The 26,512-nt window shown below is 53.3% G+C and overlaps 1 protein-coding gene and 1 long non-coding RNA gene across 9 annotated transcripts; one reads left to right on the top strand and one right to left on the bottom strand.

The window, feature by feature from the left end:
- Positions 1 to 1,032: 1,032 nt before the first annotated feature.
- LOC127485301 (uncharacterized) lies at positions 1,033 to 9,429 on the bottom strand. Of its 6 annotated transcripts, none has more exons than XR_011381190.1 (3): positions 9,125 to 9,413; positions 5,006 to 8,811; positions 1,033 to 4,178 (listed from the first exon to the last, which is right to left on the bottom strand). It is a non-coding gene; the product is annotated as an uncharacterized lncRNA (long non-coding RNA). The 6 variants fall into 6 exon arrangements; XR_011381191.1 differs by having other exon boundaries at positions 1,033 to 7,432; positions 7,612 to 8,811; positions 9,125 to 9,410; XR_011381189.1 differs by having other exon boundaries at positions 1,033 to 6,715; positions 7,216 to 8,811; positions 9,125 to 9,407.
- On the top strand, positions 9,423 to 23,875 carry LOC103346890 (golgin subfamily A member 2). Of its 3 annotated transcripts, none has more exons than XM_070054841.1 (14): positions 9,423 to 9,578; positions 10,897 to 11,019; positions 15,385 to 15,492; positions 15,769 to 15,812; positions 15,933 to 15,996; positions 16,652 to 16,708; positions 16,871 to 16,951; positions 17,800 to 17,838; positions 17,945 to 18,003; positions 18,311 to 18,452; positions 18,994 to 19,060; positions 19,414 to 19,742; positions 19,991 to 20,104; positions 20,609 to 23,875. In XM_070054841.1, exons 1-14 carry the CDS (start codon positions 9,492 to 9,494, stop codon positions 20,864 to 20,866), a joined length of 1,572 nt encoding a protein of 523 aa, XP_069910942.1. In that variant the 5' UTR covers positions 9,423 to 9,491; the 3' UTR covers positions 20,867 to 23,875. The 3 variants fall into 3 exon arrangements, with proteins under 3 accessions (XP_069910942.1, XP_069910943.1, XP_069910944.1); XM_070054842.1 differs by lacking the exon at positions 9,423 to 9,578 and adding an exon at positions 9,606 to 10,588; XM_070054843.1 differs by lacking the exons at positions 9,423 to 9,578; positions 10,897 to 11,019 and adding an exon at positions 13,455 to 15,110.
- The last annotated feature ends 2,637 nt before the right edge of the window (positions 23,876 to 26,512 follow it).

Here is a 26,512-nt window from a genome sequence, read left to right as displayed (position 1 = left end):
GGTTCTAGTCCTGGTTGGGGCACCGGGTACTAGTCCCAGTTGCTCCTCTTCTAGTCCATCTCTCTGCTGTGGCCCGGGAGGGTAATGGAGAATGACCCAAGTGCTTGGGTCCCTGCACCCACATGGGAGACTGGGAGGAAGCATCTGGCTCCTGGCTTCAGATTGGCACAGTGCCAGTTGTGGCAGCCAATAGGGGAGTGAACCAACAGAAGGAAGACCCTTCTGTCTCTCTCTTTCACTGTCTATAACTGTCTCTATCTCTCTCTCTCTCTCTTACTGTCTAACTCTGCCTGTCCAAAAAGAAAAAAAAAAAAAGAAGAAGAAGAAGAGCTGGATAGAAAGTGGAGCAGCCGGGTCTCCAACCGGTGCCCATATGGGATGCCAGCACTTCAGGCCAGGGTGTTAAACCACTGCACCACAGTGCTGGCCACTTTTTCTGGGTTTTTGAGATGCAGCATTAGACCATTTATTTAAGATCTTTCAAATTTAAATGTAAGCACTTGTCATTATAAAATTTCCTCATAATACTGCTTTTGCTGTGTTCTATGCTTTGATATGTTGTGTTTTCATATTCATTTGTTTTAAGAAATTTTCTGACCTCTTTTTAATTTTTTAAAATGATGCATTGGTCATCATGTTGTTTAATTTTCATGTACCTGTGAACTTTCCAGTGCCCTTTTTTATTATTATTGATGTCTAGTTAGATTGATTTCAGTCTGAGAAGGTAGGCGCATGGTATGATTTCAATCTTTTGAAGTTTTTGAGACTTGATTTCTTCATTAGTAATCAGTGTCAGCATTGTCTACATGTGCCACAGGTTTCCGTTCTTCAGCCTTTTGTGGATGTTACAGTATGACTTTGAAGTGGCATGAGCTTCCATAGGTTCTTAGTCCCTAGAGTTGTCAGCCATACTGGGGTTTGTGATGTCCGTATCCACATTTCTGGTCATGCTACCCTTTTCTACCAGGCAAATATGAATATTTCTGGAGTTTGTGGCAGCAAAATTTATGGCCTTTTTACTATACTATGTGGATAAGACATTCCCCAGATCCTGATATGTTAGCCTGACTAATACCCAGAAATTTAGCATCATGAGTTCAAGTCCCAAGCTGGGAAATGTTAAGGAGACATTCCCTGAGTCCTACAGGGTGAATACAGTTTATGCTGAGGGTTGTGTATCAGCAGGTCTGGGTCTGGAGCACTGGAATGCTTATAGGCTCCATTCCCTAGGGTCTAGGTGTATTTACATGACTCTCTGAAATACAGTACACAGAGTGACAGCCCTGGAGATACGGGATACAGTGGGGTCCTTATCCAGGTCTCTCAGGTTGACTGCCAATTATTCCAGGGTTGAATTCCAGCCTGAAGCATACAAAGATAGGATTGTATCACTCCCACAGATGAGTGTTATTCCAGGGTTTATAACACAAGCAGCAGCAATCCTAGAGCTTCAGATATTGGAGAGAACTTTCCTTTGTGCCTACAAGGCATGCAAAAATGATGCACTGTCCTGCCTTCCAGCACCATGTGCTTAGAGTTTCAGAAGAGGCCTCTTTAGTTCTGGTACTCTGGAATTCTGTATGAGATGCTACTGGTTCTCACGGCCATATGAGGCCGTGAGAATTTCTCTATATTGTACAGAGCAAGCAAGTAGAGCTCCAGAGCTCCTGCAGTTGCAGAATTCACAAGGGCTGTCTCTACCATGGAAAATGCCCATGCTGTTTCTGGGGAATTCTGGTAGCAAAGGGGCTGCTTGCTTCATCCAAGGCAGGTGGAGTACAGTAGCTTCTTAAAAGTAGCTTGGGTCTGGCACTTTAGGGACAGACGAAGGCAATGTGGGTTTTGTCTTGGAAGCAAGGAAGTTGCTCAAAACTCAATCATCCCCCACAAATCTGCTTTCACTTGTAGGAAGCCTCCAAAAGGAGACACTGTATTGAATATTTTCCCATTTTGTATTAAAATTAGTATCTTGGCTGGGAAAGAAGGTTTTAAAACATAGTCTTATGTTTATATAATGAGGTAAATAAATTTTTTACTAACCACTTTTTACACAAACTTAAAGTTATCATTAAATTCTAGAATTAATTCCAAAGACTGAAATGACTACCTCCAATGAGATAGCTACAGCCTTATAGCTAATGTGTGCTCTTCCCCTCCCCCTTTTTGTTCAACAAACAGACCCACCAATCATCATTTCACTAGCTGAAAGGCACTAAATAATTTTCTTCATAGTACCACAGGGACCTAATATCTCCAAGTCAAACAGATAATTGGTTCTTGATTTTGACACCAAGAAATGAATCAGTAAGTTATCAGAGGATGACTTCATAATTGCAGAAGGGTTTTAACTTGCTTGCCTTTTTGGGAAATGAAATTATATTTTCCAATAGACATATCTATCACAGTACCTGACAGAGATGATCAATACATCATCATAAATAAAACCAGCAAGCATACCATAGTGATTATTTGCACTTTTAATGCATTTGTTAATCTTTATTGAATAGATTTATTGTCATACAATGAAGATAACTGGGTAAAAGCTCTGTCAATCATATGGAAAAACATAAAGGTCACTTTTTATAAGTAAAACTTTCAAGTTTGCACTTAAAAAGCAAACTAAACAAAAAGCACACTGGCAAGGTGGTTTTCACAGAATGACACACTATATTCAAAACTGAGAAAATGAAACAATATTGATGCCCCATTCTTAAAAATTAGTCAGATTTTTCCCCAAAAAATAAGGTAGACACTCCTAGTGCTGAGTTCTGCTGAAACTTTAAAATATATATTAAAATAAAAATACCAAAAGTAGACAGCTCCACATAAAATGAGAACACATTTCCCTAACAAAATTCAGAAAGAGTCCTGATTTCCCCACCACTGAAATCCTGTAAGTTTCATTGGGCTAATGATGCTTCACTGCCCTACTCTGTTATTAGTGGTCAACAAATGTAGATTCTGAATCTACTTTTTTTCTATCCAATTAAAGAACTACATTGGTGATGAGGCAGAAAATGAACAAATTAAATGCAAATACTTTAATTTTCAGAAATTTTGATTTTTTTCATTATTTTACCTCTCCCCAAATTGAAAGAAATATTTTTGAAATGTTTCTAATAAATTAGTATAGAAAAATTATGTTTGGTACATTAACAGAAGCTATCCATTTTCTCAAAGTATAGGAATTTCAATTATTTTATTATTTGGTTTGTGGTCATTTGTATTATCACAATTGCCATAAAAATGATAACTTCAAAATTAAGCCTACAACTAGAGATAAATAACTATATTTCTATGAATTGTCCATGAGGCAGATGTTATCCAAACATCTCTTATAGATTTCCATTATTCATTATTCCTGAAAAATCACTTCAGAGACAAAACAATTATTTGTTTCAAATTTGTGACAACATCTTAATACTTCTGATAACTATAATCAATAGCAGGTAGTAAGACTTGTTTTCCGATGTGTTATATTAATGTATTTAAGTAATTAATAATGTATTTTAAGATAATTCTATTAATGTGTAAGTTTAGTGAAGAAATCTTAATAACACCAGAGATTGCTTAAAAGTGAAAAAATATTATAATTTGAATGAAAATGGCTGATATTGAAGGTTCCCTTCCAAAAGAGAAATTCTATAAATCAATAAACTTAAAATTTGCTTTTATTACTAGGCATTTATCTTCATAAAAATATAACATTTAATTTATATCTAATAGTATAGTTCATTTGTATATTATAAGTACTACAGGATTTTTCTTAGCTTATTCTTAAAAAAAAAAAAAAACTACAAGATAACACTTTGGCTCTCCTGAACTGAAAATAATGAAAATGTTGTTCACTATGAACTGCTTAAAAAAAGTACATAGGCTGGCGCCATGACTTACTTGGCTGATCCTCTGCCTGCAGTGCCAGTACCCTGGGTTCTAGTCCCGGTTGGGGCCCCAAGTTCTATTCCCAGTTGCTCCTCTTCCAGTCCAGCTCTCTGCTGCTGCCCAGGAAGGCAGGAGGATGGCCCAAGTGCTTGGGCCCTGCACCCGCATGGGAGACCAGGAGGAAGCACCTGGCTCCTGGCTTTGGATCAGCGCAGCATGCCAGCCATAGCAGCCATTTGGGGGGTGAACCAATGGATGGAAGACCTTTCTCTCTGTCTCTCGAGGTCTAACTCTGCCTGTCAAAAACAAATATAAACATACGACCTTGGGAACATTTTTTGAGGCACAAAATCCCTGACATGGCAACAGAAGTACATAAGGACATTCAACACACACGGGTCCTTTCTAGCATGTCACATGACAACTTGTAAGATTTTCTTGGTAATACTCAGGCAATAATCATGTTCGTGATTCAGAAAATCAGATGAGGTTGCAAGCAATGAAAATAATAGGTGATCCTAGTAGGAAGAAAAGCTTGAAGTCCTTTCCTTCTTTCCTTGAAAGCCCTAAGAAAGGGTGCCTTCTTCCACATGAGGGGCAGAAGCACTAAATCTCAAAACTAGGTGGTGGGAGGAGACCTGGAAATTTAGGGACCTCCTGCAAGCCTGCATGCTCTCTATTAAACATGGTTTATCCCCTCTGAAACTCATGGGCACAGTTAATCCAGTGATGAGAAATTCAGCAGTGAGAACAGGTGAGGCCCTGCAGGAAGTGATCAGGATAAATCCATTCATGTGTTCATGGATTAACGCCTTATCCCTAGGGGACCGCAACATAGACCACTTTGGATTGGCCCCCTCTGCACCCCTTCTGTCTGTCCGCTGGTCTCTGTGCCACCCCAGGACTCTACCAGCAAGAAGATCATCACCGGATGCTGCCCCTAGACCCTGCACCAAAACCATGAGGTCAATAATACTGCTTCCTTCTCACACACCGAGCCTGTGCTGCTGCACGATTAGCAACAAGAAAACTGACCCAGACCCCTACGCCGAGAGGCCTGCTTGAGATCTGCTGCCTCACTCAAGGAAATCGGGTCATACAGTAAGTTCAAGTTCTTCCTCACCACACAGAGATTGGAAAGCTGATGCCCCAGGGTTCAAAGAAGCTGCAGGCGGGGACTGCACACCACCCCGTGGTCCTGACGGCCAGCCCACTGCATACCGGAGTCCTAGCATCCTCCTGAGGGCTCCTGCGGTGTGGGAAACACAAACAGTAGCACTGGCTGAGCCGCCTGGAGCCCCTCTCAGGAGATATACCTTGTTCAATGACTGTACTTTGTGTAGTTCTTCTTGTCAGTGTATACACTTTAGAAATTGATTACAGCAGAAAACACATACGAACATGTTTCTTTATGCCTTACTGTGGAAAGTTTGACTACAATGTGTCATGGTGAAGATCCTTTCAGGTCATGTTTCTTATGTGTTCTATGTGCTTCCTGTACTTGGCATCCTTTTCTTTCTCCAAATTGGGGGAGTTTTCTGTGATTATTTCACAAAAATAGGCCTTCTATTCCATTCTCTCTTTCTACATCTTCAGGTACTCTTAAGACCTGTAAGCTGGGTTATTTGACAGTTTTTTAAAAAGATTTATTTATTTATTTGGAAGTCTCAATTACAGAGAGAGGAGAGGCAGAGAGAGAGAGAGAGAGAGAGAGAGAGAGAGAGAGAGAGAAAGAGACAGATCTTCCATCTGATGGTTCACTCCCCAATTGGCCACAACAGCTGGAGCTGTACCAATCCGAAGCCAGGAGCCAGGAGCTTCTTCCAGGTCTCCCACATGGTGCAGGGGCCCAAGGACTTGGGCCATCTTCTACTGCTATGCCAGGCCATAGCAGAGAGCTGAATCAGAAGAGGAGCAGCCAAGCCCTCAAGTTGCACAAAGATGTCATTGATTCCTTGTGGAGCCTCCAAGTAACAGATCTGTCAGTTGAAGTACCTTTAACTCTCCTGTGGCTCTCACTGCCCACAAGGTCAGGAACAATATCCAGGAAAGAACTCCAACACACCATTGCATTTGAGAGTTTATGGTATGGTCACTTACATGCTCCATAGAGTACAATTGACAAATTTCTCAATTTCTATTCATGGAAAACTTGAAGCAAGTTTACTCATCAGTAAAATGTGTGAACCACTGAGAGTAGTTCTGAGTTAAAAAACTGGGGAGACATTTATCTTTGAGTCCTTTCCCCCTAAAGATAAGAATAGACCCTAGTATGTGTACAGTTTATGTGTGTGTGTGTGTCTTTTTGTGTTTTTACTATTTATAAGTATTTCCCATATTTCACACATTTGCAATATGGCAATATTTCTACAATATCAAGGGTTACATTTATTTTAAAAATATTTTGTCAGTCTACATTGTAAAAGAAAAGTGAACTCTAAATCAATTTTTGGACTTTCTCCTGTTGTTTTTCCCGATGAACTGTCCGGTAATTTTGAATTTACAAGAAAGTAATACATGCATAAGCACTTTGCTTAAGCAGAAATATCATAGAAAATAAGTGTGTGCTACATTTGAGTTTCCTTTTCAGAAAAATTTCTTCCTTAAAACAATCTCATGAAAAATCCCTTGCCAAAGTGTCACTATTTATATGGGCCCTGAAAAAAAATCACATATGATTCCTCTGCTTTCTTTTTCCATCCTTTATCTCTATTTTTATTTTTCAATAATATGATTGTGTAGGTAATGAAAAATTTATCTTCATGCCTAAGTATCTATGTAAAACTTACCTACACAAGTCTTGTGTTTGCCCATAACCTCTATCCATAAACTCCTACAATATAAAGCATATCCTAATGTGAATTCATATTCAAAATCCAATATTCTAACTTGCTGTGTTATACATGCTTGTTCTGGGGCTGGCACAGTAGTGTAGCAGGTAAAGCCACTGTCTGCAGTGCCAGCATTCCATATGGGCACCGGTTTGAGTCCCAGCTGCTCCACTTTTGATCCAGCTCTTTGTTATGGCTTGGTGTGGTGGAATGAGAGGGCCATGCCAAGGTGGCCACTGGCAAGGGAGCATCAGTTACTCAGGAATGGCTTTGAAACCCACCTGGCAACAGGCTGTGATTGAATGGCTTTGGAAACTGCCTGGCAACAGGCTGTGACTGGATGGCTTTGGAAGCTGCTGGCAGGCTGTGATTGGATGGCTTTGGAAACTGCCTGGCAGGCTGTGATTGGATGGGGCATAGACTGCCCCTTGACCATATTGGCTTGTCTTGGCTATATAAGAGGTAGTTTCAACTGAAATAAACAAGTCTGCCGGCTGCTCACCTCAAGCCTGCTTTCACTGGACTCCCGGGGTCTGTGTAGTGACTCCGCGCCTCTTGCCCCCACCACGCTGTTCCTCTCAGAAATGAATCCACTGCAACATTGTTGAGAAATCAACAGCAACAGGCACCCACATCTGCCAGTGGTTCGGATCCTGTCCAGAGAACCCCCAGGCTCAGCCACGGAGGCCCTGGGCAGCTGCACTGAGTCCCGAGGCTGCCTGGGAAGGGAGAGGAGAGAGCCAGCTGGCCCAAGGACAGAAACAGGAAAGAGGGAGTCTGGAGCTGTAGTAGGGAGAGGGAGGGGCCTGGCCCTGAGATCCCAGGGGTGCCCTCCAGTGTGGGTCTGGTGCAGTGGGGCAGATGTGGTCCTGAGGCAGGCAGAGTGGCAGGTACCTACCTTGGCTGACGCTCCTCAGGGACCACTGAGAGGGATTCTGAAAGACAGCTCGGGAGCCTCCCGGAGTTTTGTCTGCCCAGGAAGACTGAGGAAGGCCCACCTGTGGGCTGTGGTTGGGGTGGGGGAGGGCTGGGGGTAGCTGTGACTGCCACTGTGTGGGGGGGCACATAGACATCCTCCCCACATTGGGTGGGCTCAGAAATCCTCACGGGATGGAGGGCGTTGGCACCCACACAGAATCGGGGGTGCTGGCACACTCACGGATTGGAGGCCGCTGGCAACTTCACGGGTCAGGGGGCACGGGCACCCTCACAGGTCGGGGGGCACGGACATTCTCACAGTGTTGGGGGCCCAGGCACACTCACAGGGTCGGGGTGCTGGCATCTTCTCTGGTCGGTGGGCGCTGGCACTCTCACGGGTCGAGGGGCCCAGGCAACCTCAAGAGGTCGGGGGTGCAGCCACCCTCATGGGGTTGGGAGGCGCTGGCACCCTCACGGGGTTGGGAGGCGCTGGCACCCTCACGGGTTGATGTCTACTGCAGCCCCCCGCACGGGGTCGGGGTCCGCAACCATGCTCACGGCTCGGTGGCCTGGACATCCTCACTGGTCGGGGGGCTCAGGCACACTCATGGGGTTGGGGGGCGCAGACTTCCTCACAGGTCGGGGGGCGCAGGCCCCCTCACGGTCCGGGAGGCACAGAAATCCTCACAGGGTCCGGGGGCTCCGGCACATGCACGGAGTCAGGGGGCGCAGGCACCCTCACTGGTTGGGGGCGCAGACATCCGCGCGGATCTGGGAACGCAGGCACACGCACGAGGTCTGGCAGCACAGACTTCCTCACGGGTCCGGGGGTGCAGCCACCATGACGGGGTCGGGAGGTGCTGGCATCCTCACGGGGTCTGGGTCCGTAGCCATGCTCACGGTTCGGGAGCGCAAACATCCTCACGGATAGGGGGGCGCAGGCACACTCATGGGGTTGGGCGGTGCAGGCACACACACGGGTCGGGGGGCACAGACAACCTCACGGGATGGGGTCTGCAACCATCCACACGGGTCGGGGGGCGCAGGCACACGGATGGGTCGGGGGCACAGACTTCCTCACGGGTCGGGGGGCGCAGGCACACGCACAGGGTCGGGGGGGCGCGGGCTACTCACCGTGACCGGAAGGCCCCGCGGCAGCTGCGGCCGGGTCTGCTCAGCCCTGGAGGGAAGCGTGGGAGAGGCTGAGGCCCCGGAGCTGCTCTGAGGGGAAAGGGAGCCCGTGGGGGCGCGGGAGGAGGAGCCGCCGGGAACTGGGCGCGCCCGACTGGATCCAGCTGGGCGGGGACAGACGCGCTTTCGGGATCAGCGTGGGGCCCCTCGAGGAAGGGCTGGGTGTGAGAGGGGCAGTGTATGGAGGACGTGAAAGGGACCCCCGAGGGGATTTCTGAAACAGAACGTCTGGGGCACATCTGGGAGGAGTCAGAAAGGGCTCGTGAACTGATGCAGTGTCCCCTGCTCTGCGCTCCGCCCACCTCCTGAGCCCTGGGTTCCGAAGGCCCCGGTTCGGGGGCGCCTGTGGAGAAAGGGGGTCCAGGGCGCGGGCCGGAGAGCGGCCTCTGGGGTCCGCAGACTAACTAGAGAAAGCTGCGCGCGCACCCAAGGGAAATCGCCCCGCCCCCAGAGTGGGCGGTGACAGCTGCACGCGCAGCTCCCATTTTGACGCCTCGGACCACGCCCTTCTTTGTTTCATCTTTCTCACTGACCAATGGGCTTGAAGTGTGGCGACCACGCCCACCCAGCCCCGCCTAGTTCTGCCCTGAACGGGCGTCTCCTGGCTCAGTCACACATCTGCGCGGTAGCTGCTGGGAGCAATTCGCATTGGTTGCCGGGATCGTGGTGATGTGGCCCCCCCTCCCCCCGACCCCTCCCCGCCCCGCGATGTCGGAGGAAACTCGACAGAGCAAACTGGCTGCGGCCAAGAAAAAGGTAAAACATCGGGTCGCGCCCCCCGGCCCAGCCCACTGCCCGTCTGATTGTCGGTCCGTGGCGGGGTCTGTGCGGCTCCTCAGACACTCGGGTCGAGCCCGAGCGCCCCTTGGCTTCCCCCACCCAAGTCCTCTCAGCCAGCACCACCCCCTCAGCACCCAGCCCCCGCCCTGGCTTGTCGCCCCTGGGTGACTTTGGGCCATTGGCTCCTGGGGCTCCTCGGCCCAGCCTCAGACCTCACCTCTGGCCTCCCGAAGCCGGACCTCCTTGGGGTCTGTGGGCTCAGTCTCCAAGGACTCGGGTCCCTACCCTGTGCCCCACCTCCCCCTGCGCAGAGCGTGGGTAGGGCAGAGTGGGATGTAGTGAGGTCAAATCCCCCTGGGGACTGGCATTACCTCCAGCTCGGGCTTTGATCTCCCGGCCCAGTCCCCTAAGTCCTCACCCCCTTTCGGCTTCCGCCTGCAAGGGGACTGGGGACTTGGGGACCCCCTTCCTCAGCTCGGACACTGACAGTGAGATGTGTCCCGTTCCCGGGGAGCTGGAAGTGTGGGCAGTGTTTCTGGGTGACCGCGGGAAAACTGGTTTGGTTTTCCCCCAGGTTTCTACTCTCCAGAGACTTTGGGGGGTGTGCGAGTTCTCAGGCTCCCATTCAATTTCCCTGACCCTGGGAGCAGAGTGCCCCACACTCAGGCTCTCTGGAGTGACAGCTGTGTGACCGTCTGTGAAACAGACCTTGGGAGACTAAACTTTATAGCCTGAACCCTCCCCAGGGGAGTTTTTGAAGCTGGGTGAGGGCACTGCCACAGAGGAGCGAGGGAGCAGCTTGGTGAGGCCATCCTGTGGCTTGGGACGGAACCTGTCAAGACATCATAATGGGCCCTTGGCTGGAATAATGCCTGGGTTCTACTCTTTCTCCTCGGTGTCCAGGGTTCCTCGGGGTGCCCCTCGAAGTTCTGTGAGGTTCTGATATGGAAGAAAGGACCCAATGTCTTGTTTCCAAACCACACAAAGTACAATTCCTGACCCCATAATGTTTAACCTTCTACCTCTACCTCTGGTTTTGCTCCCAGCAGCTGCTGATTCTTGGCAGAACCCCAGAAGTGAGAGTTGGAAGCTGATTTTAAATTCCATCATTCCCTTTTATTGAAGCCATGTTGTCAGTTCTTCAGAGGTTAACTGATCATTCCAGCCCCTTGAAGGGTTGTCAGTGGCATGAAGTCAGTGGTGGACATGAGAGTTCTTGTGAACACTGTGAAGTAGGATGTGACCGCAGGGGCTTAGGGCATTCCAGAGAATCAACTGCTTTTCCTTTCCACAGTTAAGAGAGTATCAGCGGAAGAACAGGCCTGGTGGTCCTGCAGGAGGAAAAAAGAAGAAAAACCTTAAAAACGGCAGTAGCCCTGAGACAACCACTTCTCGGGGTTGTCACTCAACTGAGGATGTGAGTCTTGGCTGGACAGGCTGCTGGGGGCTCGGGGGCTAAGGGGCAATGGGGGGTGGGGGGTTGGGGATCCAGAGGACAGTGGAAGATGGTGGAAGGGAGTGTTAGCTACTGGTCAAGGATTCTGGGTTTGAATGCTCCCTTTCCCTCTGCTAGGGATATGATGTAAGGCAAACTGTTCAAGCTTTCTGGGCCTCTCTCTCCACATCTGTGAAACAGATAGGGCTGATGTTTTACTCACAAAGTTTGAGAGTTTTTGCTGTTCTCATATTAATCCAGAATACAGGGTCTTGTAACATTCATAGTCGCTGGTATTTGCGACTTCCTCATCCCTGGCCTCAGGAAAAGCCAGGTCAGCAAGAGCAGCCTGGCCATCAGGCTGTCCCCTTAGGAAGCCCCAGGCACTGGGATTCGGCCTTGGCTCTGGGTGACCTCAGAAAAGTCACAGCCTCCCCTGAGCTTCAGTTTCAGGCTGTCAGATATTATTGGATTGGAACAGTGTCTTCTAATTGTTGAGCTGTAGCCTCCCTTGTTCAAGAGAACCCTTCTGCAGAAGTCTGGTTTTAACATGGAGAGTGGGGGTCGTGTCTGGGGGAGGGTCTGAGAGCCGCACTGGTCAGTGACTGCGCTTCATGTGACTCTGGGGCCTGGGGACTTTTCCCTCTGTCTGGTGAGGCAGCAATGGCCAGTCTGAGAGGATGGCCTGGGGGGCCACGGTGTGGATCTCTGCTCTTCCTCAGCCTCCGTTTCCTGACTCCACCTCTTCCTTCCCCGACATCCTCGCCTCTCTCTAAGCCACGTCTCTGTGTCTTCCCCTGCCCTTGTTTTCCCCTTTTCACCGCCTCTAGATGCAGGCCATACTGAAGGTGCTGGTGTCTGACCTTAACCGTTCCGATGGGGTAGCGCTGCCCCATAGGACAAGTGGAAGGGGAGGCAGTGCCGAGACCCCCTCTCTGGCTTGCTGCCTCGCAGGTGTGCATGTCCCTGAGGCTTGTCTCGTTTGGGGGAGCCTCTGCCCCTGGCTTGTTTTATGTTGCTGCCATTAACCCTCGGCCTGCTTATGTCTGCTTCCTCCCCTGCTTGGTTAATTGCATTTTTTCCCTTCCCTCGTGTCTTTTATCATCTTGGAGAGGGTAAGGCACACCTCAAAGATTCGGTAATTTGGGAATAACTTTCAGAGCAGGTCTGTGGGGTTTTGGGCTTTGAATGCCCGGTGCGGTCAGACCAGGAGATATTTGAAAAAATACAAACTCTGTTACATTTTGCCCTCTGGGCAAGTAGACCAGATGGAAGTGAGTGATTTTTCAACTTGATGAATTCCATTTTGGTTTGAGAGTGAGAAGGTAGAATTAAGAGAAAATGAATTGGCTTTATAATCGCAAGGATGGAGGTCAGCTTTTCAGAGGAACTAACCAGCAAGGATGTGAGGCTACCCAGACAGACCAGTGCTAGGACACTCTGCCTGCCCCTCATCTCTTTGACAAATCAGATGGGACGCTCAACCGTATTCACTGGGCCCGTGGACGGCAAAGGCATTGGCTGCACAGTGGTGGAAGTAGAAGAACAAGACAGGAGACACCGTGGGGGTGACAGAGTCCTCTGAGAGGGGCAGGGGAAAGGCGGCAATAGGCCAGCTGCGTGGCTAGGTGAGGGAGGTGGGTTCCGAATGGACTTGCAGCTTGAGGAGGTGGCATTTGAGGCCAGTGTGAAGATTAAAAGTGGGTAATATTCATCCACGTGGTGAGTGGGGGAGGCAGAGGGAGCAAAGAGGTCATAGGCAGCATTGTGAGGTCATAGAACACCTTTCAGGGCTGCAGGGAGCCTGGGTTGGGGGAGGGGCAGGGCACAGGCACATGGGGCTAGGTAGGCCATAACCTGCAGATGATGTTGGCACTTCCTGTCTAACTGCCCCAGGGCCTTCAGCCAAGCCAGTGTAGCAGGGCTGATCCAGAGATGGGCCTGGGGAAAGGGACAGGTGGCTGGTCAACCATCATGGCTGCTCCCACCCAGTTAGGTCTGGCCAGGGGCTGTGACTCACTCTATGGCCTCAGAGGAGACACCAAGTGGCATAGTCTGGGCAGGGCCCAGGCACGGAGAAGTCCTGACAGCTGTGTATATGACTTCTAGGAGCTCAGTGTACTTGAGCCATCACCGTGTCTCCCTAGGTTGGCATGAGCAGGAAGCTGGAGTTAGAGCTGGAGCTAGGCATCAGGCTCGGGCACTCTGAAGCGAGGTGTAGCCTTCTCATCTGGTATCCCGACACCTAGGCTAAGCTCCCACCTTAAGACTTAGAATTGTGAATTGGTTGTTCACAAAATAATCACGATACATAGATTCAATTTTTATTTACTTATTTATGTATTTGAAAAGCAGAGTTACAGAGGAGAGAGAGAGAGAGAGAGAGAGAGAGAGAGAGAGAGAAGTGTTCCATCTGCTGTCCACTCTCCAAAGGGCTGCGCCGGCCGGAGCTAGGCTGATCGGAAGCCAGGAGCCTGGAGCTTCCTCCAGGTCTCCCACATGGGTTCAGGGGCCCAAGGACCTGGGCCGCCATCTGCTCCCTTCACAGTCTATAGCAGAGAGCTGGATCAGAAGAGGAGCAGCCGAGACTTGAACTGGTGCCCATATGGGATGCTGGCACTGCAGGCGGTGGCTTTACCTGCTAAACTACAGCACTGGCCACGGTACCTATATTTAAAATTGCTCAGAGGAGCTGGTGTTGTGGCACAGTGGGTTGAGCTACTTCCTATGATACTGGCATCCATATGAGTGCTTGAGTCCCAGCTGCTCCATTTCTGATCCACTTCCCCGCTAATGTGCCTGAGAAAGCAGCACAAGGTAGCCCAAGTGCTTGGGCCCCTGCACCCACGTGGGAGATCTGATTGGTGTTTCTGACTCTTGGGCTTTGGCTTGGCCTGGCCCAGTCTGGCCCATGGTGCCCGTTTGAGGAGTGAACCAATGGATGGAAGATTCTCTCTGAGTTCCCTTTCTCTCTGTCACTCTGCCTTTCCAATAAATAAAATAAACCTAACAAGTCAAGGAAACTGCTCAGAGAAGTGCTCTCCTCACTCCCCTGTTGTTTCTGTGTCTAAAATAGAGCTCAGTGGGAACTAAGATGCTAAGAGGGACCTGGGTCCATGGCTGGGAGTGCAGCCTCTCTAAAGTCTCATGCCTGGCCCGCTGCTCTTACCTGATAGATGCAGTCACAGACGTTGTCAAGGCAACAGTGGGTTCTGAGGACAACAATCGCTGTGGGCGGTGGGTTCCAGGCCATGGTCACGGTAAAACTGCAGACTCAGCACGCCTCATCCTCATCTGTAGGCTTTGCAGCCTGGACTCTAAGGAGGCAGCCGATTGGGGTTTTCAGAGGCCAGGGCTGAAGGGTCCAGAGAGCAGCCAGCAACTGCCTGCCTCCACTCAGCTCCTCTGGCTACTGTCACTTGTTCAGCCATCTTGGCTGTGTGAGGCCATCTGGCCTGCTGACATGAGGTGGTCTCTAGAGCCAGATGCTTGGACCGAGAGTTAGGCCTGAGCCTGGGAAGAAGCTGGATGGGGCTGGCCGAGGGAGGGGGTCCCGCTGCGGGAGAAGGAGGAGAGGCTTCTCCATGGCTCCAAGTGCTAGATCCCCACATTGTTCCCTAGCAGTTTTTCTGGCAATGAGGCGCCATGACCTCCATGTGCCAAGTCAAAGAGCAGATGTCTTACCTGTGATTTCCTGGCTTCTTTTGGTAGAGTAGGTGTTTCTGGAGCTGCGGGATTGGGCTGAGAGGTATGCCCATGAGGCGGCTGTGGTTGATTTTATCTCCAGAAAGCAGGGAGGGGCTTCTTGGGCAACATTTCTCCTTGGAAAGGCCTGAATCAGAGAAATGCAGCTGATGGTTGAGGCAGAGAGGAGGGCAGGGAGAAAGGGCGGAGAGCAGGAGAGGGCAGCGGCAGAGAGCTACCTGGAGGGAGCCCCGTCACCACCAGCAGCCTCGGCCCAGCAGGGGCCTAGAGTTAGGGTCACTGTGCGGCAGAGACTGGCTTTCTAGAAGAACACTGCCGTGTTCCCTGATGTTGGTGCCCGTTCCTTCTGCCTGCTGTGGCTGCCGGAGGTCAGAGCCCTTGCAGAGGTCCAGGGAGAACCAGGGCCTCGTGTCCACGGAGGTTGTAGCCCCCCCTTCCTTTGAGCTTTGGCCACCTGAAAAGATGCCACGTGTCCCCAAGCCTGGGCAAGCCATTCCCACAACCCCTGTGGTTCCCAGCATGTGTGACTGTCACTCTGACTGCTACAACATCTTCCTACCTGCCCTGCGCCCTTGTGTCCATGGCAGCGAGGCACCTCCTCTCCTGCATGGCCCCCTAACCCCCTGCTCTGTTCCCTGACAGGCGCCCAAAGACCGCGCTGCTCCTGCACCACCCTCTGCTGATGCCACCGTGTTACCTGGAGGTGTAGCGTCCCCTGGCGCTAGTCTAACTAGCATGGCACCAACTCAGGTTTGTGCCTCTGTCCTTGTGCCTGCTACCCCGGTATGCTTGCACCATCTCCCTTCCCAGAGGACTGCGCCTGCTGTGCCTTCTCGTCTCCTTTCTTCCCGCAGCTTGGTTCCCAGTGCCAGGCACCCTTCCCGGCACTGGGGTGGGGGAGGCCAAGACGGGGCTTTCTCTTGAGCTTGTGGCAGTGGCAGGTTGCTGGAAGGAGCTGGGCCCCTGCCACCCCTGGGTGGTTCTTACTGGAAATCAGGTGATCACTGTTTCTTTCTTCTCCCTCAGATCCATGATGCTGACTATGGCCCTGTCCTCATAGATGAGACCAAGTGAGTGTCTTCCTGTGCGGGCAGCAGTCCCTAAGCCATGGGAGTGAGGGCAGGCCACGGCCCAAGGACCTCTTTTGCATCAAGCCCCTGCACCCCTAACCTCTGTGTGTCTGTCCCTAGGACATTGTCCTCCACGGAGAGCCTGCGTCAACCTGCTCAGCAGCTCAATGGTCTTGTCTCCGAGGTACCCCAGACACTGGGACTCAGGAAGGGAGGAGAGAGAGGAAAGGACAGAAATGGAAGCTGGGATTCCTGAGAGATGGGGAGATCCTGGAATAGACTGACCTGCTGGGCCGTGTTGGGCAGGCTGGGTGATGGCTTCTTCTTGGAAGCCATACAGATGAAGGACATGGCCATGAGAACGGTGACAATGTATCTCAGCGCAGGAAGCATAGGGAGAGCATCACTAGGGAAGGGAGGGGGATGGTGATGAGACCCAGGAGAAGCTGGCATAGAGGGTGATTAGAGGAAGAGGCCCAGCTGGGCAGAGGAGTTGCCAGGTGGGGGTGGCGGGGGGAGAAGTAGCCTGAGGGTAGGCATAGAGGGTGATGAGAGGAAGAGGCCCAGCTGGGCAGAGGAGTTGCCAGGTGTGGGGGGGGAGGTAGTCTGAGGGTAGGCATAGAAGGTGATGAGAGGAAGAGGCCAAGCTGGGCAGAGGAGTTGCCAGGTGGAGGTGGGGTGGAGAGGTAGTCTGAGGGTAGGCATAGAGGGTGATGAGAGGAAGAGGCCAAGCTGGGCAGAGGAGTTGCCAGGTGGAGGTGGGGTAGAGAAGTAGTCCAAGGGTAGGGACTTGGCGGTAGAGGACGTAGCGTCTCCATGGGAGCTCTTGTCTGTTCTAGTCAACGTCCTACATCGGTGGAGAGGGCCTCACATCTTCCTACATGAAGGATCTGGAGGTGAGTGGCTCTGCAGGGCCAGCCCCCCCCTTCTCCCACAGCGGGGGCTGAGTGCCCCACTGCCAGCTGAGATAGCCCATGCCCCCCCACCAGCCCTAATGACTGCTCTCTCTACCTCTCCCCCAACCCTCCTGCAACTCCTCCTCTCTGCATGCGCCTCAGAGCCGGTACCAAGAGCTGGCAGTAGCCCTGGACTCCAGCTATCTAACAAACAAACAGCTCAGTAACACCATAGAGGAATTGGTAAGAGCCCAGTGGGGTCCCCTGATTCCATGCTGCCCACCCTGGGCTTCCGCTTCCCCATGGGCTCTGAAGAAAGGGGCTGGGGGCCCCCTGGTGCCGAGGGAGAGTGGGGTGCTGGGTGGGCCAGGTCTCAGCTGGAGGGACCCCAGAGCATGGAGCATGCAGCATGGCTCTCGTCCTGTCACTGCCCTCTCCGCCTCCTCTCTTCTCCAGACACCCCTGCTTGCACCCTGGCCACACTGGCCCTGGGATTGTGGCCTCTCGTTCAGCGCTGGCCACGAGCCTCATGTCCCTGCCCTGACTCAGGCCCTGACTTGAGCTTTGAGTTTGGACAAGCGCCTCTCCACCCTGGGCTTGAGTTTCCCAAGGAGGTTGAAATGGCAGTTGTCAAAGGTCTCTTTTAGCTCTAAGAATCCAAGATTTCCAGGCTCCCTGGGACGTCAACCTTAGGGAGAGAAGGGATCTTACCTGTGCTTTTCATTCCTGTATCCCCGCTGTTAAGAGCAGCCCCAACCCCTATGTAACATGTGCTGAGCCGTCGAACGATGCGCACACCCCTGTAAATCCAAACCTAGTGGAAGGCCCGTCTTTTCTCACATTCCGTTTCTGGAGGCTCACCTTACTGTCCCCTAAGAAGAATCCCGATTCAGACGCGGTTCCACAGCTGTGAGCAAAAACCAGCAAAGACCCACATGCTCTTTCCTTGGGAGCCTCGGGACAGGTCCTGTGCCCATAGGGTCTGAGAACGTGCCCATCCCGCCCTGGCCCCCTGCCCACCCCCTCTTGCTCTGGGAGTGGAGTAGAGGGGACATCCTTAGTCACCTTCCCTTCTTTGACTCTCCCCACAGAAACAACAGAACCAAGAAACTATGGAGCAAGCGGAAAAAGTAATGTGATTTCTGTGTCTGCTCATGGCACGGCTGCTGTGTCTGCACCCCACCCCCTCCCCCTCCAGGGTCCCTGAGATCTGACGTAGCTTTTCTGTGTTTGCAGCACACCAAGGAGTTGACCAAAGAGCGAGATGCTCTGAAACTGCTGTTATACAAGAACAAGTAAGAAGGGGAAGGTGGCGGGAGGAGTTTGGGGGACCTTAGTACAGGTGACGAGGGGAGGGGTGCCAGGGAGCATGAGGAGGAAGTGGCTGTACAGGCTGGGACGTGTGCAGAGCCAAGCTCTGGTCCCAGCTGTGCCACCAGCTCATGCGATGGCCTCAGGCAGCTCAGGTCCTCTCTCTGGCCTGCCACGGGAGTGACCTGATTGTTGGGGACCCCTCCAACACCAAGGTTCTTGGCAGGTGCAGCAAAAGGTGGGTTGGTCACCAAAGTGGTCCACTCTGTTTGCTCATTCCTCTCACTACAGCAAAAACAATGAGGACCTGAAGCAGCAGAACTCTGAGCTCCAAGAGAGGCTTCGAGTCCTCATGACCGAAAAGAAGACCCTGCAGCTGGGCACGGAGGAGCTGCAGAAGAAGCTGGAAATGTCTGAGCTGCTGCTGCAACAAGTAAGAGGCTGCAGCCCACGGAGCCCCAGCCCTAGCCCGCGGGGGCCACCATCCCCAGGGACTGTCAGGGAGGCCCCCAGCCAAGAGATGGAAATTCTGAATCCTTATTCTGGTCCTGCCCTAGAATCCTCCAGAAATTGCTAGAATTCTGCAGAGAGAGTCCCTGCCTGGACCTACACAATCAGAATCTCAGTGATACAGCTTTTCAAAAATGTGTATTTAAGCATCTCGGTTTCCGTTGGAAAGGCAGAGGCAGGCAGACAGAGATGGAGGGAGATCTTCCATCCACTAGTTCATTTTCCAAATGCCTTCAACAGCCAGGGCTGAAGCCAGGAGATTGAAACTCAATCCAGACCTCCTGTGTGGGTGTCGGGATCCCAGGAGGCCGTCCCCTGCTGCTTCCTAAGTTGCACAGTACAGCAAGTGCACCTGCTGAGGCCTGCAGCCAGAGGTGGCTGCGTGTTTGGGTTTTGGGGGCAGCGTCGGTGCAGAGGGAGGCAGTGGCCCCTGCTCATGGCTCTTTTCCCTGTGCTCTGGGCAGCTCTGCACGCTGAGGGAGGAGAAGCGGGAGCTGGAGACCACCGTGGTCGAGCTCAAGAGCCAGATGGGTAAGCAGGGGCAGAGGTGGCCTGGGAGCCGGATGGGTGTCAGGTGCCCCGGCGAGGGGTGTTGTGGCAGAGGGAAGCAGGTCTGTGCCGGTGGATGGCAAGTCTTGTTATCTCTTTGAGCATAGGTGACCTCATCTGTAAATAGGGGTGGTGTACCCACTGTCCACCATGCACGGTCAAGCACTCTGTGTCCTGGCTTGGAAGGGTAATGACCATCTGAATATGGAAAGTTGTTAGCCAAAAAGCCAGCACCGGGGTGGGGGCAAGAAGTTGGCCTGAGGAGCTAAGGACCAAGACAGGAGCTTTTTGAAAACCCAGAGGCCAGGGCCCCTGATGGCTGCTTCCTTTCTCAGCTGAGCCTCCCACCCCAGAGTCCCCAGCTTCCCCCACGGGGCCGTCGGAGGCAGAACAGCAGCTGCAGGCGCAGGCTGAGCAGCTGCAGAAGGAGCTGGAGAGCCTGGCGGGACAGCTGCAGGCCCAGGTGCAGGACAACGCAGGCCTGAGTCGCCTGAACCAGCAGCAGGAACAGCGGCTGCTGCAGCTGGAGCGGGAGGTGGAGCTGTGGGGCAGCCAGGCCGAGGAGCGCAAGCAGAGCGACCGCGTGACCATCAGCCGCGTGCTCCTGCAGAACTGGGAGCTCAAGGAGCAGCTGGCTGAGCTGCAGGATGGCTTCGTGAGACTGGTGCGTTCGGCCTCCCTGGGCAAGGCCTCTGGCACAAAACACTTCCCTCTGGGCCTTCACTCCCCCGCCACCAAAGGGGACGGTGATGACCTAGGCAGGTGCCCTGTGAGCCAGGACCCTGCTCAAATGTCTGTCGGAGGAGAGGGGCTGAGTTTCCAGCCCTCCCGGCACTGTGGGAGGTGGACACCTGGTGCTGGGATCCGGATGCAGCCGCTTTGGGTGGCAACGGATTGCTTCTCTCTGTGCAGAGCAATGACAACATGCGGCTCACCCTCTCGCTGCAGTCAGAGCAGCACATCAAGAACGAGCTGGCCAGGGAACTCGGCCAGCTGCAGGAGAAGCTGGGGGAGCTGAAGGAAACGGTAATGCTCAGCCTGACTGTGAAGGACTGGGCCATGGGGACAAGTCTCTGGGGAGGGCAGTGCTAGGCCCAGGAGGGAGGCCGCTCCAGTCTGGAGTGACAGGTGACCTCCATATCGACTGTCCTGCCTCTCTTAGGGCTGGTAGCCCCGGGATCCTCCCAGGCCTGGACATCATTGTCCCACGAGAGGCGTTTCACCCACCTTAGCTACCCTTTGCTAAGCCTCAGATTCCTGACAAAGGAACTTAGCATTTTTTCCTTACACAGGTGTTGAGGATGAGCTGAGATTGTGCATGTAAAGTATTAGGCACAAGTGTTCCCCTAAAGATGATGCCTTCCCTCTCGTGTGTGGCCTCAAATTAAAGTGATGGGAAAGAAGGGGATGAGGTGTGAGGCTGGGTGCAGGAGACGCAGGGCTCTGCGCCACTCCCCTGCAACCAGTGGAATCAGTTAGCAAGCCACCACCTGCCCTCATGCTCCCCCCACCCGCCTTGGTCTTCCGCAGATGGAGCTGAAGAGCCAGAAGGCTCAGGGTCTGCACCAACAGCGCGACCAGTGCCTGTTCCACCTGCAGCAGCACGTTGCCGCCTACAAACAGCTGCACTCTGAGAAGAAGGCGCTGCACAAGCAGCACCCTACTGTGCAGCAGCTCAGGAAGCAGCCACAGGAGATGCAGAACCCCTGGGAGCGCCCAGGCTTGGGCACCAACCACTGCATCCCCTTCTTCTACCAGGCTGACGAGCATGACGAAATTATCGTCTAAACACCAGATGCCGTCAGCCCGGAGAGCCCCAACCCCATCCTTGCCACTGCACCCCTGCTAGCCACCCTATCCCCTGCCGTTCCTTCCCAGTTCCCTTCCCTCCTTAGCCAGAACCCCTGATGGGGAGAGAAAGGCCTCTTTAGGCTGCCTCTCTGGAGGACCCCGGGGGCTCCTGGGGCCTCCTCATTTCCAGCTCCATCTTTAGAGGCCATGACCAACACAGGCAGCATTTGTGTGGCCCCCAGAACAGCCAAGAACAGGGGATGCTCAACCACTTGGGCAAGTCAGCCAGGCAGTTTTCATCGCCCCTCTTGGGGCTAAGTGTCAGCCTGGCCGGCATAATCTGGCCAGGAACATCACATGGGGGCATCAGCAGGCATGGACATGAGGGCATCAGGCGAGGAGGGCATCTGATTGAGGGTCATTGCTGGGCGGGGGCACCCAGGCAAGGGCATCGCTGGGCAGGGGTCACTTCCGGGGCAGGGGCATCATCATGGGCAAGGGTCACTTCCAGGCCAGGGGCATCATGGGTAAGGGTCACTTCTGGGCCAGGGCATCATGGGTAAGGGTATATGGGCGAGGAGGGCACAATAGGATGAGGGTCCTCTCTGGGCTCCTGGTCCCAAATTGCAGGGTGGCCTGGGCAAGCTGAGGCTAATGGGAGGCCGGGTGCTTACCACAGGTGGCGCTCATGGTAGGCCAGGCGTGGTCCAGCTCTTTACTCCGTGCCTGTGCCCCCAGGCAGGCCAGCTGGGAGGCACGGTCAACAGCCCTCAAAGGGTAGGCTGGAGCAGGCGATGCAGGGGCGCCTGTCCCCTTACTAAGAGAGGCACACCAGCCAGGCAGGGCCGAGGCAGGCTAGGCAGGCATTCAGGGGACTCCCTTTTCTTTGGAGGCACTTTGGGGCAGGGCAGTAGGCAGCATTCTGTCAGGCCCTAGGACAGTTGGGGCTAACTCTAGGCCTGATGAGGGGAAGAGGCTGCCTCCAGTGGGCCTCCCCACCCCCACCCCCACGTACATATTGTACTTGTGTATATTTTGTATATGCTGGGGGTAGGGCCTCCCCTGTATCATAGCTGAGGCTGGAGCTCGCAAATGAGGAGGAGGTCATAATAATTATTTGGGGCTGGGAAACTTGGCCCAGGAAAGAGGCAGAGATAGGGTTGTGGCACCATGGTGATGTGGCTCCTGTTATTATCTTGAAATAAAGAGATAGAGCCATACTGCTTGGCCCATGTGTAGCAGCTTTGTCACAGGGCCCAGGGTTTACTTTGCTGCGGGTGGGCACTGCACAGGGCAGCAGGGCCTGCCAGCAGTGGGCAGCCTCTGTGCTGTGCTGAGCGTTCAGTGGGGTGAAGAGGCCTCTTCCAGGCTGGTCTCCTTACACTGCAACTCCAGGGGCACTGCCACGTGTGTGTGTGTGTGTGTGTGTGTGTATTTATGAGTATTTATATTTATAGAACAGGGCAGGAGTAGGACCGCAGAGGGGCACAAATTTTCACCAAGGTCATGCCTGGAGGTGTGAGCTCACCAGACAACAGAAAGTCACAGATGAGGGGGAGGCTTAGGGGCTGAGGGGCCACTGTCAAGTCACAGAACAGCTCTCTGGACAGACTGGCAAAGGGAGGTCTCCGAGGAAGAGAAAGGATCTGGTTAGATGTCAAAGGGGGGCCTGGGGCTCTCAGGATGGGACGGCCTTGCCTGACCCAATCGGCTGGCAGTGGGAGAGAAAGCAGAGAGAACAGCAGAGAGAGAGAAGGGAGACAGGTGGTAAGGCAAGAGCAGCCAGGCCATGGCACTGGTGGGCAGGGCGGAGGTGGGAAGCAGCAGCAGGTGGGCATGTGGGTGAGCTTTCTGGAAAAGGCCATGGACAGGAAGGGGAAGAAAGATGGGAGGAGGAGCTGGAGTAGATGACCAGAATTTCCGGGGAGTCGAGGCTGGAGAGGGCCTCCCCTGCCACTCATGCCACCTCTCACTCACCTCCCAGGCAGCAGTGCCACAGTCCTGACACTGCCTGGCCCTCTCGGGCTTCCCTCCTCACTGATGGCCCTGCCTTTGGACCCACTGGCCAGGGCCAGCACTAGCCTGGGAGGCTCACGTGGCAGCCAGCAGGCCTGATGGAGAAAGACAGGAGGAAGAACCCTGCTTGAACCAGGAGCGTGCAGCTAAAACAGATGGCTGGAGGGGGTGCTGGAGGCCCCTCGGGTACTCAAAAACCCCAGGAGTCCTCTGAGGGGACCCTGAGGAGGCAGGGCGGGCAGGGGGCCACAGACTCATAAATCTAAGAGGGAGCCTCGGCTGGTCTGGAGGCTGCAGGTCATGGAGGCGAGTTTGGGCCCTCCCTGCTGGGGAAAAGCAGAAGAGGGAGAGTCAGAGGCCAGCAAAGAGTGGTAGGTGGGGCCCTAGGCCAACTCTGCGGCCCGGCCGGGCGGAACTCAGAATAGCTGACCTGCCCTGGCTACGGGGCTTCATCTGGGGCTGAGGACCCTGCCTTCAGCCAGTAGCAGGTGTGACAATGCCCAGATGGGAGGCAGGAGGCTGTGTGTCCCCGCCTCACCTGGGCTGATGGGTGCAGAGGATTCTCAGGCTTTGAGGTCATCAAGCAACCGAAGGCTTCACCCCCGGCCACTCTCAACTGCACACCCAAGGGACGAGGTGACCCCCAGCCTTTCACCCTGGCCTGTGCTGGGGCTCCCAGGCTGGGGGGCTTAGTACTCCCTGCCCCCTGCCCCCAGCAGCACAACTCAGATTGGGGCAGGTGTGGCACGCCCAGGAGGAAGTTCAAAGACCTCTGGCTGTTCCACAACAACACCCCCCAAGTTCCCAGCCCCTACACCATCAACCACAAGCTCCCTGGCCTCTCTGCCAGTGGTGTGGATCCTGTCCCGAGAACCCCCAGGCTCAGCCACGGAGGCCCTGGGCAGCAACACTGAGTCCCGAGGCTGCCTGGGAAGGAAGAGGAGAGAGCCAGCTGGCCCAAGGACAGAAACAGGAAAGAGGGAGTCTGGAGCTGCAGGGAGAGGGAGGGGCCTGGCCCTGAGATCCCAGGGGCGCCCCCCCAGTGTGGGGCTGGTGCAGTGGGGCAGATGCGGTCCTGAGGCAGGTAGAGTGGCAGGTGCCTACCTTGGCTGACTCTCCTCAGGGGGCACTGAGAGGGATTCTGAAAGACAGCTCGGGAGCCTCCTGGAGTTCTGTCTGCCCAGGAAGACTGAGGAAGGCCCAACTGTGGGCTGTGGTTGGGGTGGGGGAGGGCTGGGGGTAGCTGTGACTGCCACTGTGTGGGGGGGCATGTAGACAACCTCTCCCCATTGGGTGGGCTCAGAAATCCTCATGGGGGATGGAGGACATTGGCACCACAGGGGTTGGCGGGCACTGGCAACCTCATGGGTCGGGGGACAGAGGCACCCTCACAGGTCAGGGGGCATGGGCACCATCACAGGGTCGGTGGCCACAGCCACCCTGACCAGGTCAGGTGGCAGCCATCCTCACAGGGTCAGGGGCAGCAGCCACCCTCATGGGGTTGGTAGTTCAGGCACACTCATGGGGCTGGGGATGCTGGCACCCTCATGGCTCGGGGGGCACTGGCACCACATGTCGGGGCCCCTGCACCCTTAAGGGATCGTGTGGTATAATGAGAAGGCCATGCCAAGATGGCTGCTGGCAAGAAAGCATCAGTTACTCAGGAATTGCTTCAGAAACTCCCTGGGAAACCACCTGGCAATGGAGCCTGCCTGGCAACAGGCTGTGATTGGTCAGGGCATAAACCGCCCCTTGACTGGATTGGCTGCTTCGACTATATAAGCTGTTGTACCAACTGAAATAGACAAGTCTGCAGGCTGCTCGCCTCTCACCCACTTTCACCCAACTCCTGGGATCTGTGTGGTGACTCCGTGCCTCTTGCCCCCACCACGCTCCTCCTCTCAGAATGAATCCACAGCAACATCTGGCACCAACGTGACTGAGAGAGAGACAGTGTGTCGGACTCGGTGAGGTCCTCCCTTGATTTTGGCAAGTAGGCCCCTCGGTGTTTTGTGTGCTGTTTGGTTCTGTGAGGGTGAGCACAAAACCCCCTCCTACGCCCCTTTCCTTGTCCTTGTTCTCGGTCTAAGTGATCCCAGGGTAAGCACACATCGCCCAGAAGTGTACGCCGCTTCTCAGCTCCTCTTACTTTCAGTTCACCTGGTGAATTCACATAAGGGACTGATCATCCCAGAATTTGGAACCAAGTCATCTACCCTCCCTTGAGAGAGTTGACGCTCCGGAGACACCGTGTGAGCATATGGCCTTGACCTAACGAATCAAGGAAGTCTCCCACTAAGCACAGGACAAACGTACGACCTGATACACCACTGTCTGTCTGTCTAACGTAGGGAACCCCTGCATAATGCCATCAACCACTGAGGTGCTAGGAATTTGTTTTGTTATGGCAGCAGTGCTGTGCGTGTCTTTCCTTTGGCTAGAGTTGGCGTGCCGTTCTGCTCTTAAGCACTCAAACATGGGAAAGATACCCCCTCTCAGAAACCCACACAGATGACCAAACATAATGAATCTGTGAGTGATGAGAGCCTGTCACTCCAGGTCCCTGTCTCACAGACATCAGTTGATGACTTAGGGAGAGAGCGCTCTGACAGTGAAAATGACGTGTCAGCAGACAACGCAGCAATGCCTAGTTAGACACCCCCCAGATACCCATGGGATGAACTTAGATGACCTTGAGGCAATAACCCATGTGAGGTCATCCCATCTGCACCCAGTGAGGGTCCCCATGTTTGTGGCAGTTCCCAGGTACCCCAGGCTCTCAGAGCAGCTGCTAGACCCCATCCCACCTGCATGTTTGCCCTAAATGTAGCAGCAGATGTGGAATTCAGGCCCTGGATTCCAACACCCATAGAAAGGCTTTTGCTGACCAAGGGCCAAGGATATGCTTGTGTCTATCCAGAGAATGTGGGATAGCCCATTTGGGTACCAGCCAGAAACATCAAGCCTGCAACTGATAGTCAACCAGAACTAGCTGAACAAGACAGAGTCCACCTTGTTAGTGGATGCACCTGCTACCAATTGTCAAGCTACTGCCCTATCATCCTACCCTGAGGAACTGCCCATAGCCATATTTGTTACTGTTTTATACCCCCACTAGCTCTGGTCAGCCACTCAAATGGCCCACAGCCTGCATGCGGTTACCATTGTTCCTCATTCCTACCCCCATCTGAGCAAGCACTCCTATGGTCTCCCGTTTTGAGTGCTGGTTAGTCAATGACGGGTAAGATCCCCTGGCGGACAACCTAAGACAGGCACAGCCATGAACGGAGACCACATGGAAATGGGGTCAACAATGGTATGGCCAAGAATCATGCCTCCTGTTGCTCGAAAATAAACAAAAAGGGGAAGATGGCGGAATAGTGAGGGCACGCACCGATAGTCTGGGAAAATTTAGTTTAATAAAAGGGGAGTTACGGTAGCCGCAGAAAAAAGAACCAGGAAAATACTGCAGGGGAAACTCTTCTGGATCCAGTGGCCGTGAATCGGAGGACCTACTGGGAGAACAAGGTCGCCCACCGCGCGGAAGCCAAGCTGCGGGACCCAGCCGCGGAAGCCCCAGGGTCTGCACGCCAGTGCTCGAAGGGGAGTGCATGCCACACAGACAAC

This window comes from Oryctolagus cuniculus, chromosome 12 (genome assembly GCF_964237555.1).
Source record: "Oryctolagus cuniculus chromosome 12, mOryCun1.1, whole genome shotgun sequence".
Lineage (NCBI taxonomy): Eukaryota > Metazoa > Chordata > Mammalia > Lagomorpha > Leporidae > Oryctolagus > Oryctolagus cuniculus.
This window is presented reverse-complemented; position numbering and strand designations above follow the sequence as displayed.

Excerpts from the sequence above, each read along its gene's own strand:
- LOC103346890 (XM_070054841.1), top strand. The coding sequence starts at position 9,492 with ATGTGGCCCCCCCTCCCCCCGACCCCTCCCCGCCCCGCGATGTCGGAG. Across the intron at positions 16,952-17,799 it reads GTAACACCATAGAGGAATTG|AAACAACAGAACCAAGAAAC; the intron begins GTAAGAGCCCAG and ends CTCTCCCCACAG. Across the intron at positions 18,004-18,310 it reads CTGCTGTTATACAAGAACAA|CAAAAACAATGAGGACCTGA; the intron begins GTAAGAAGGGGA and ends CTCTCACTACAG.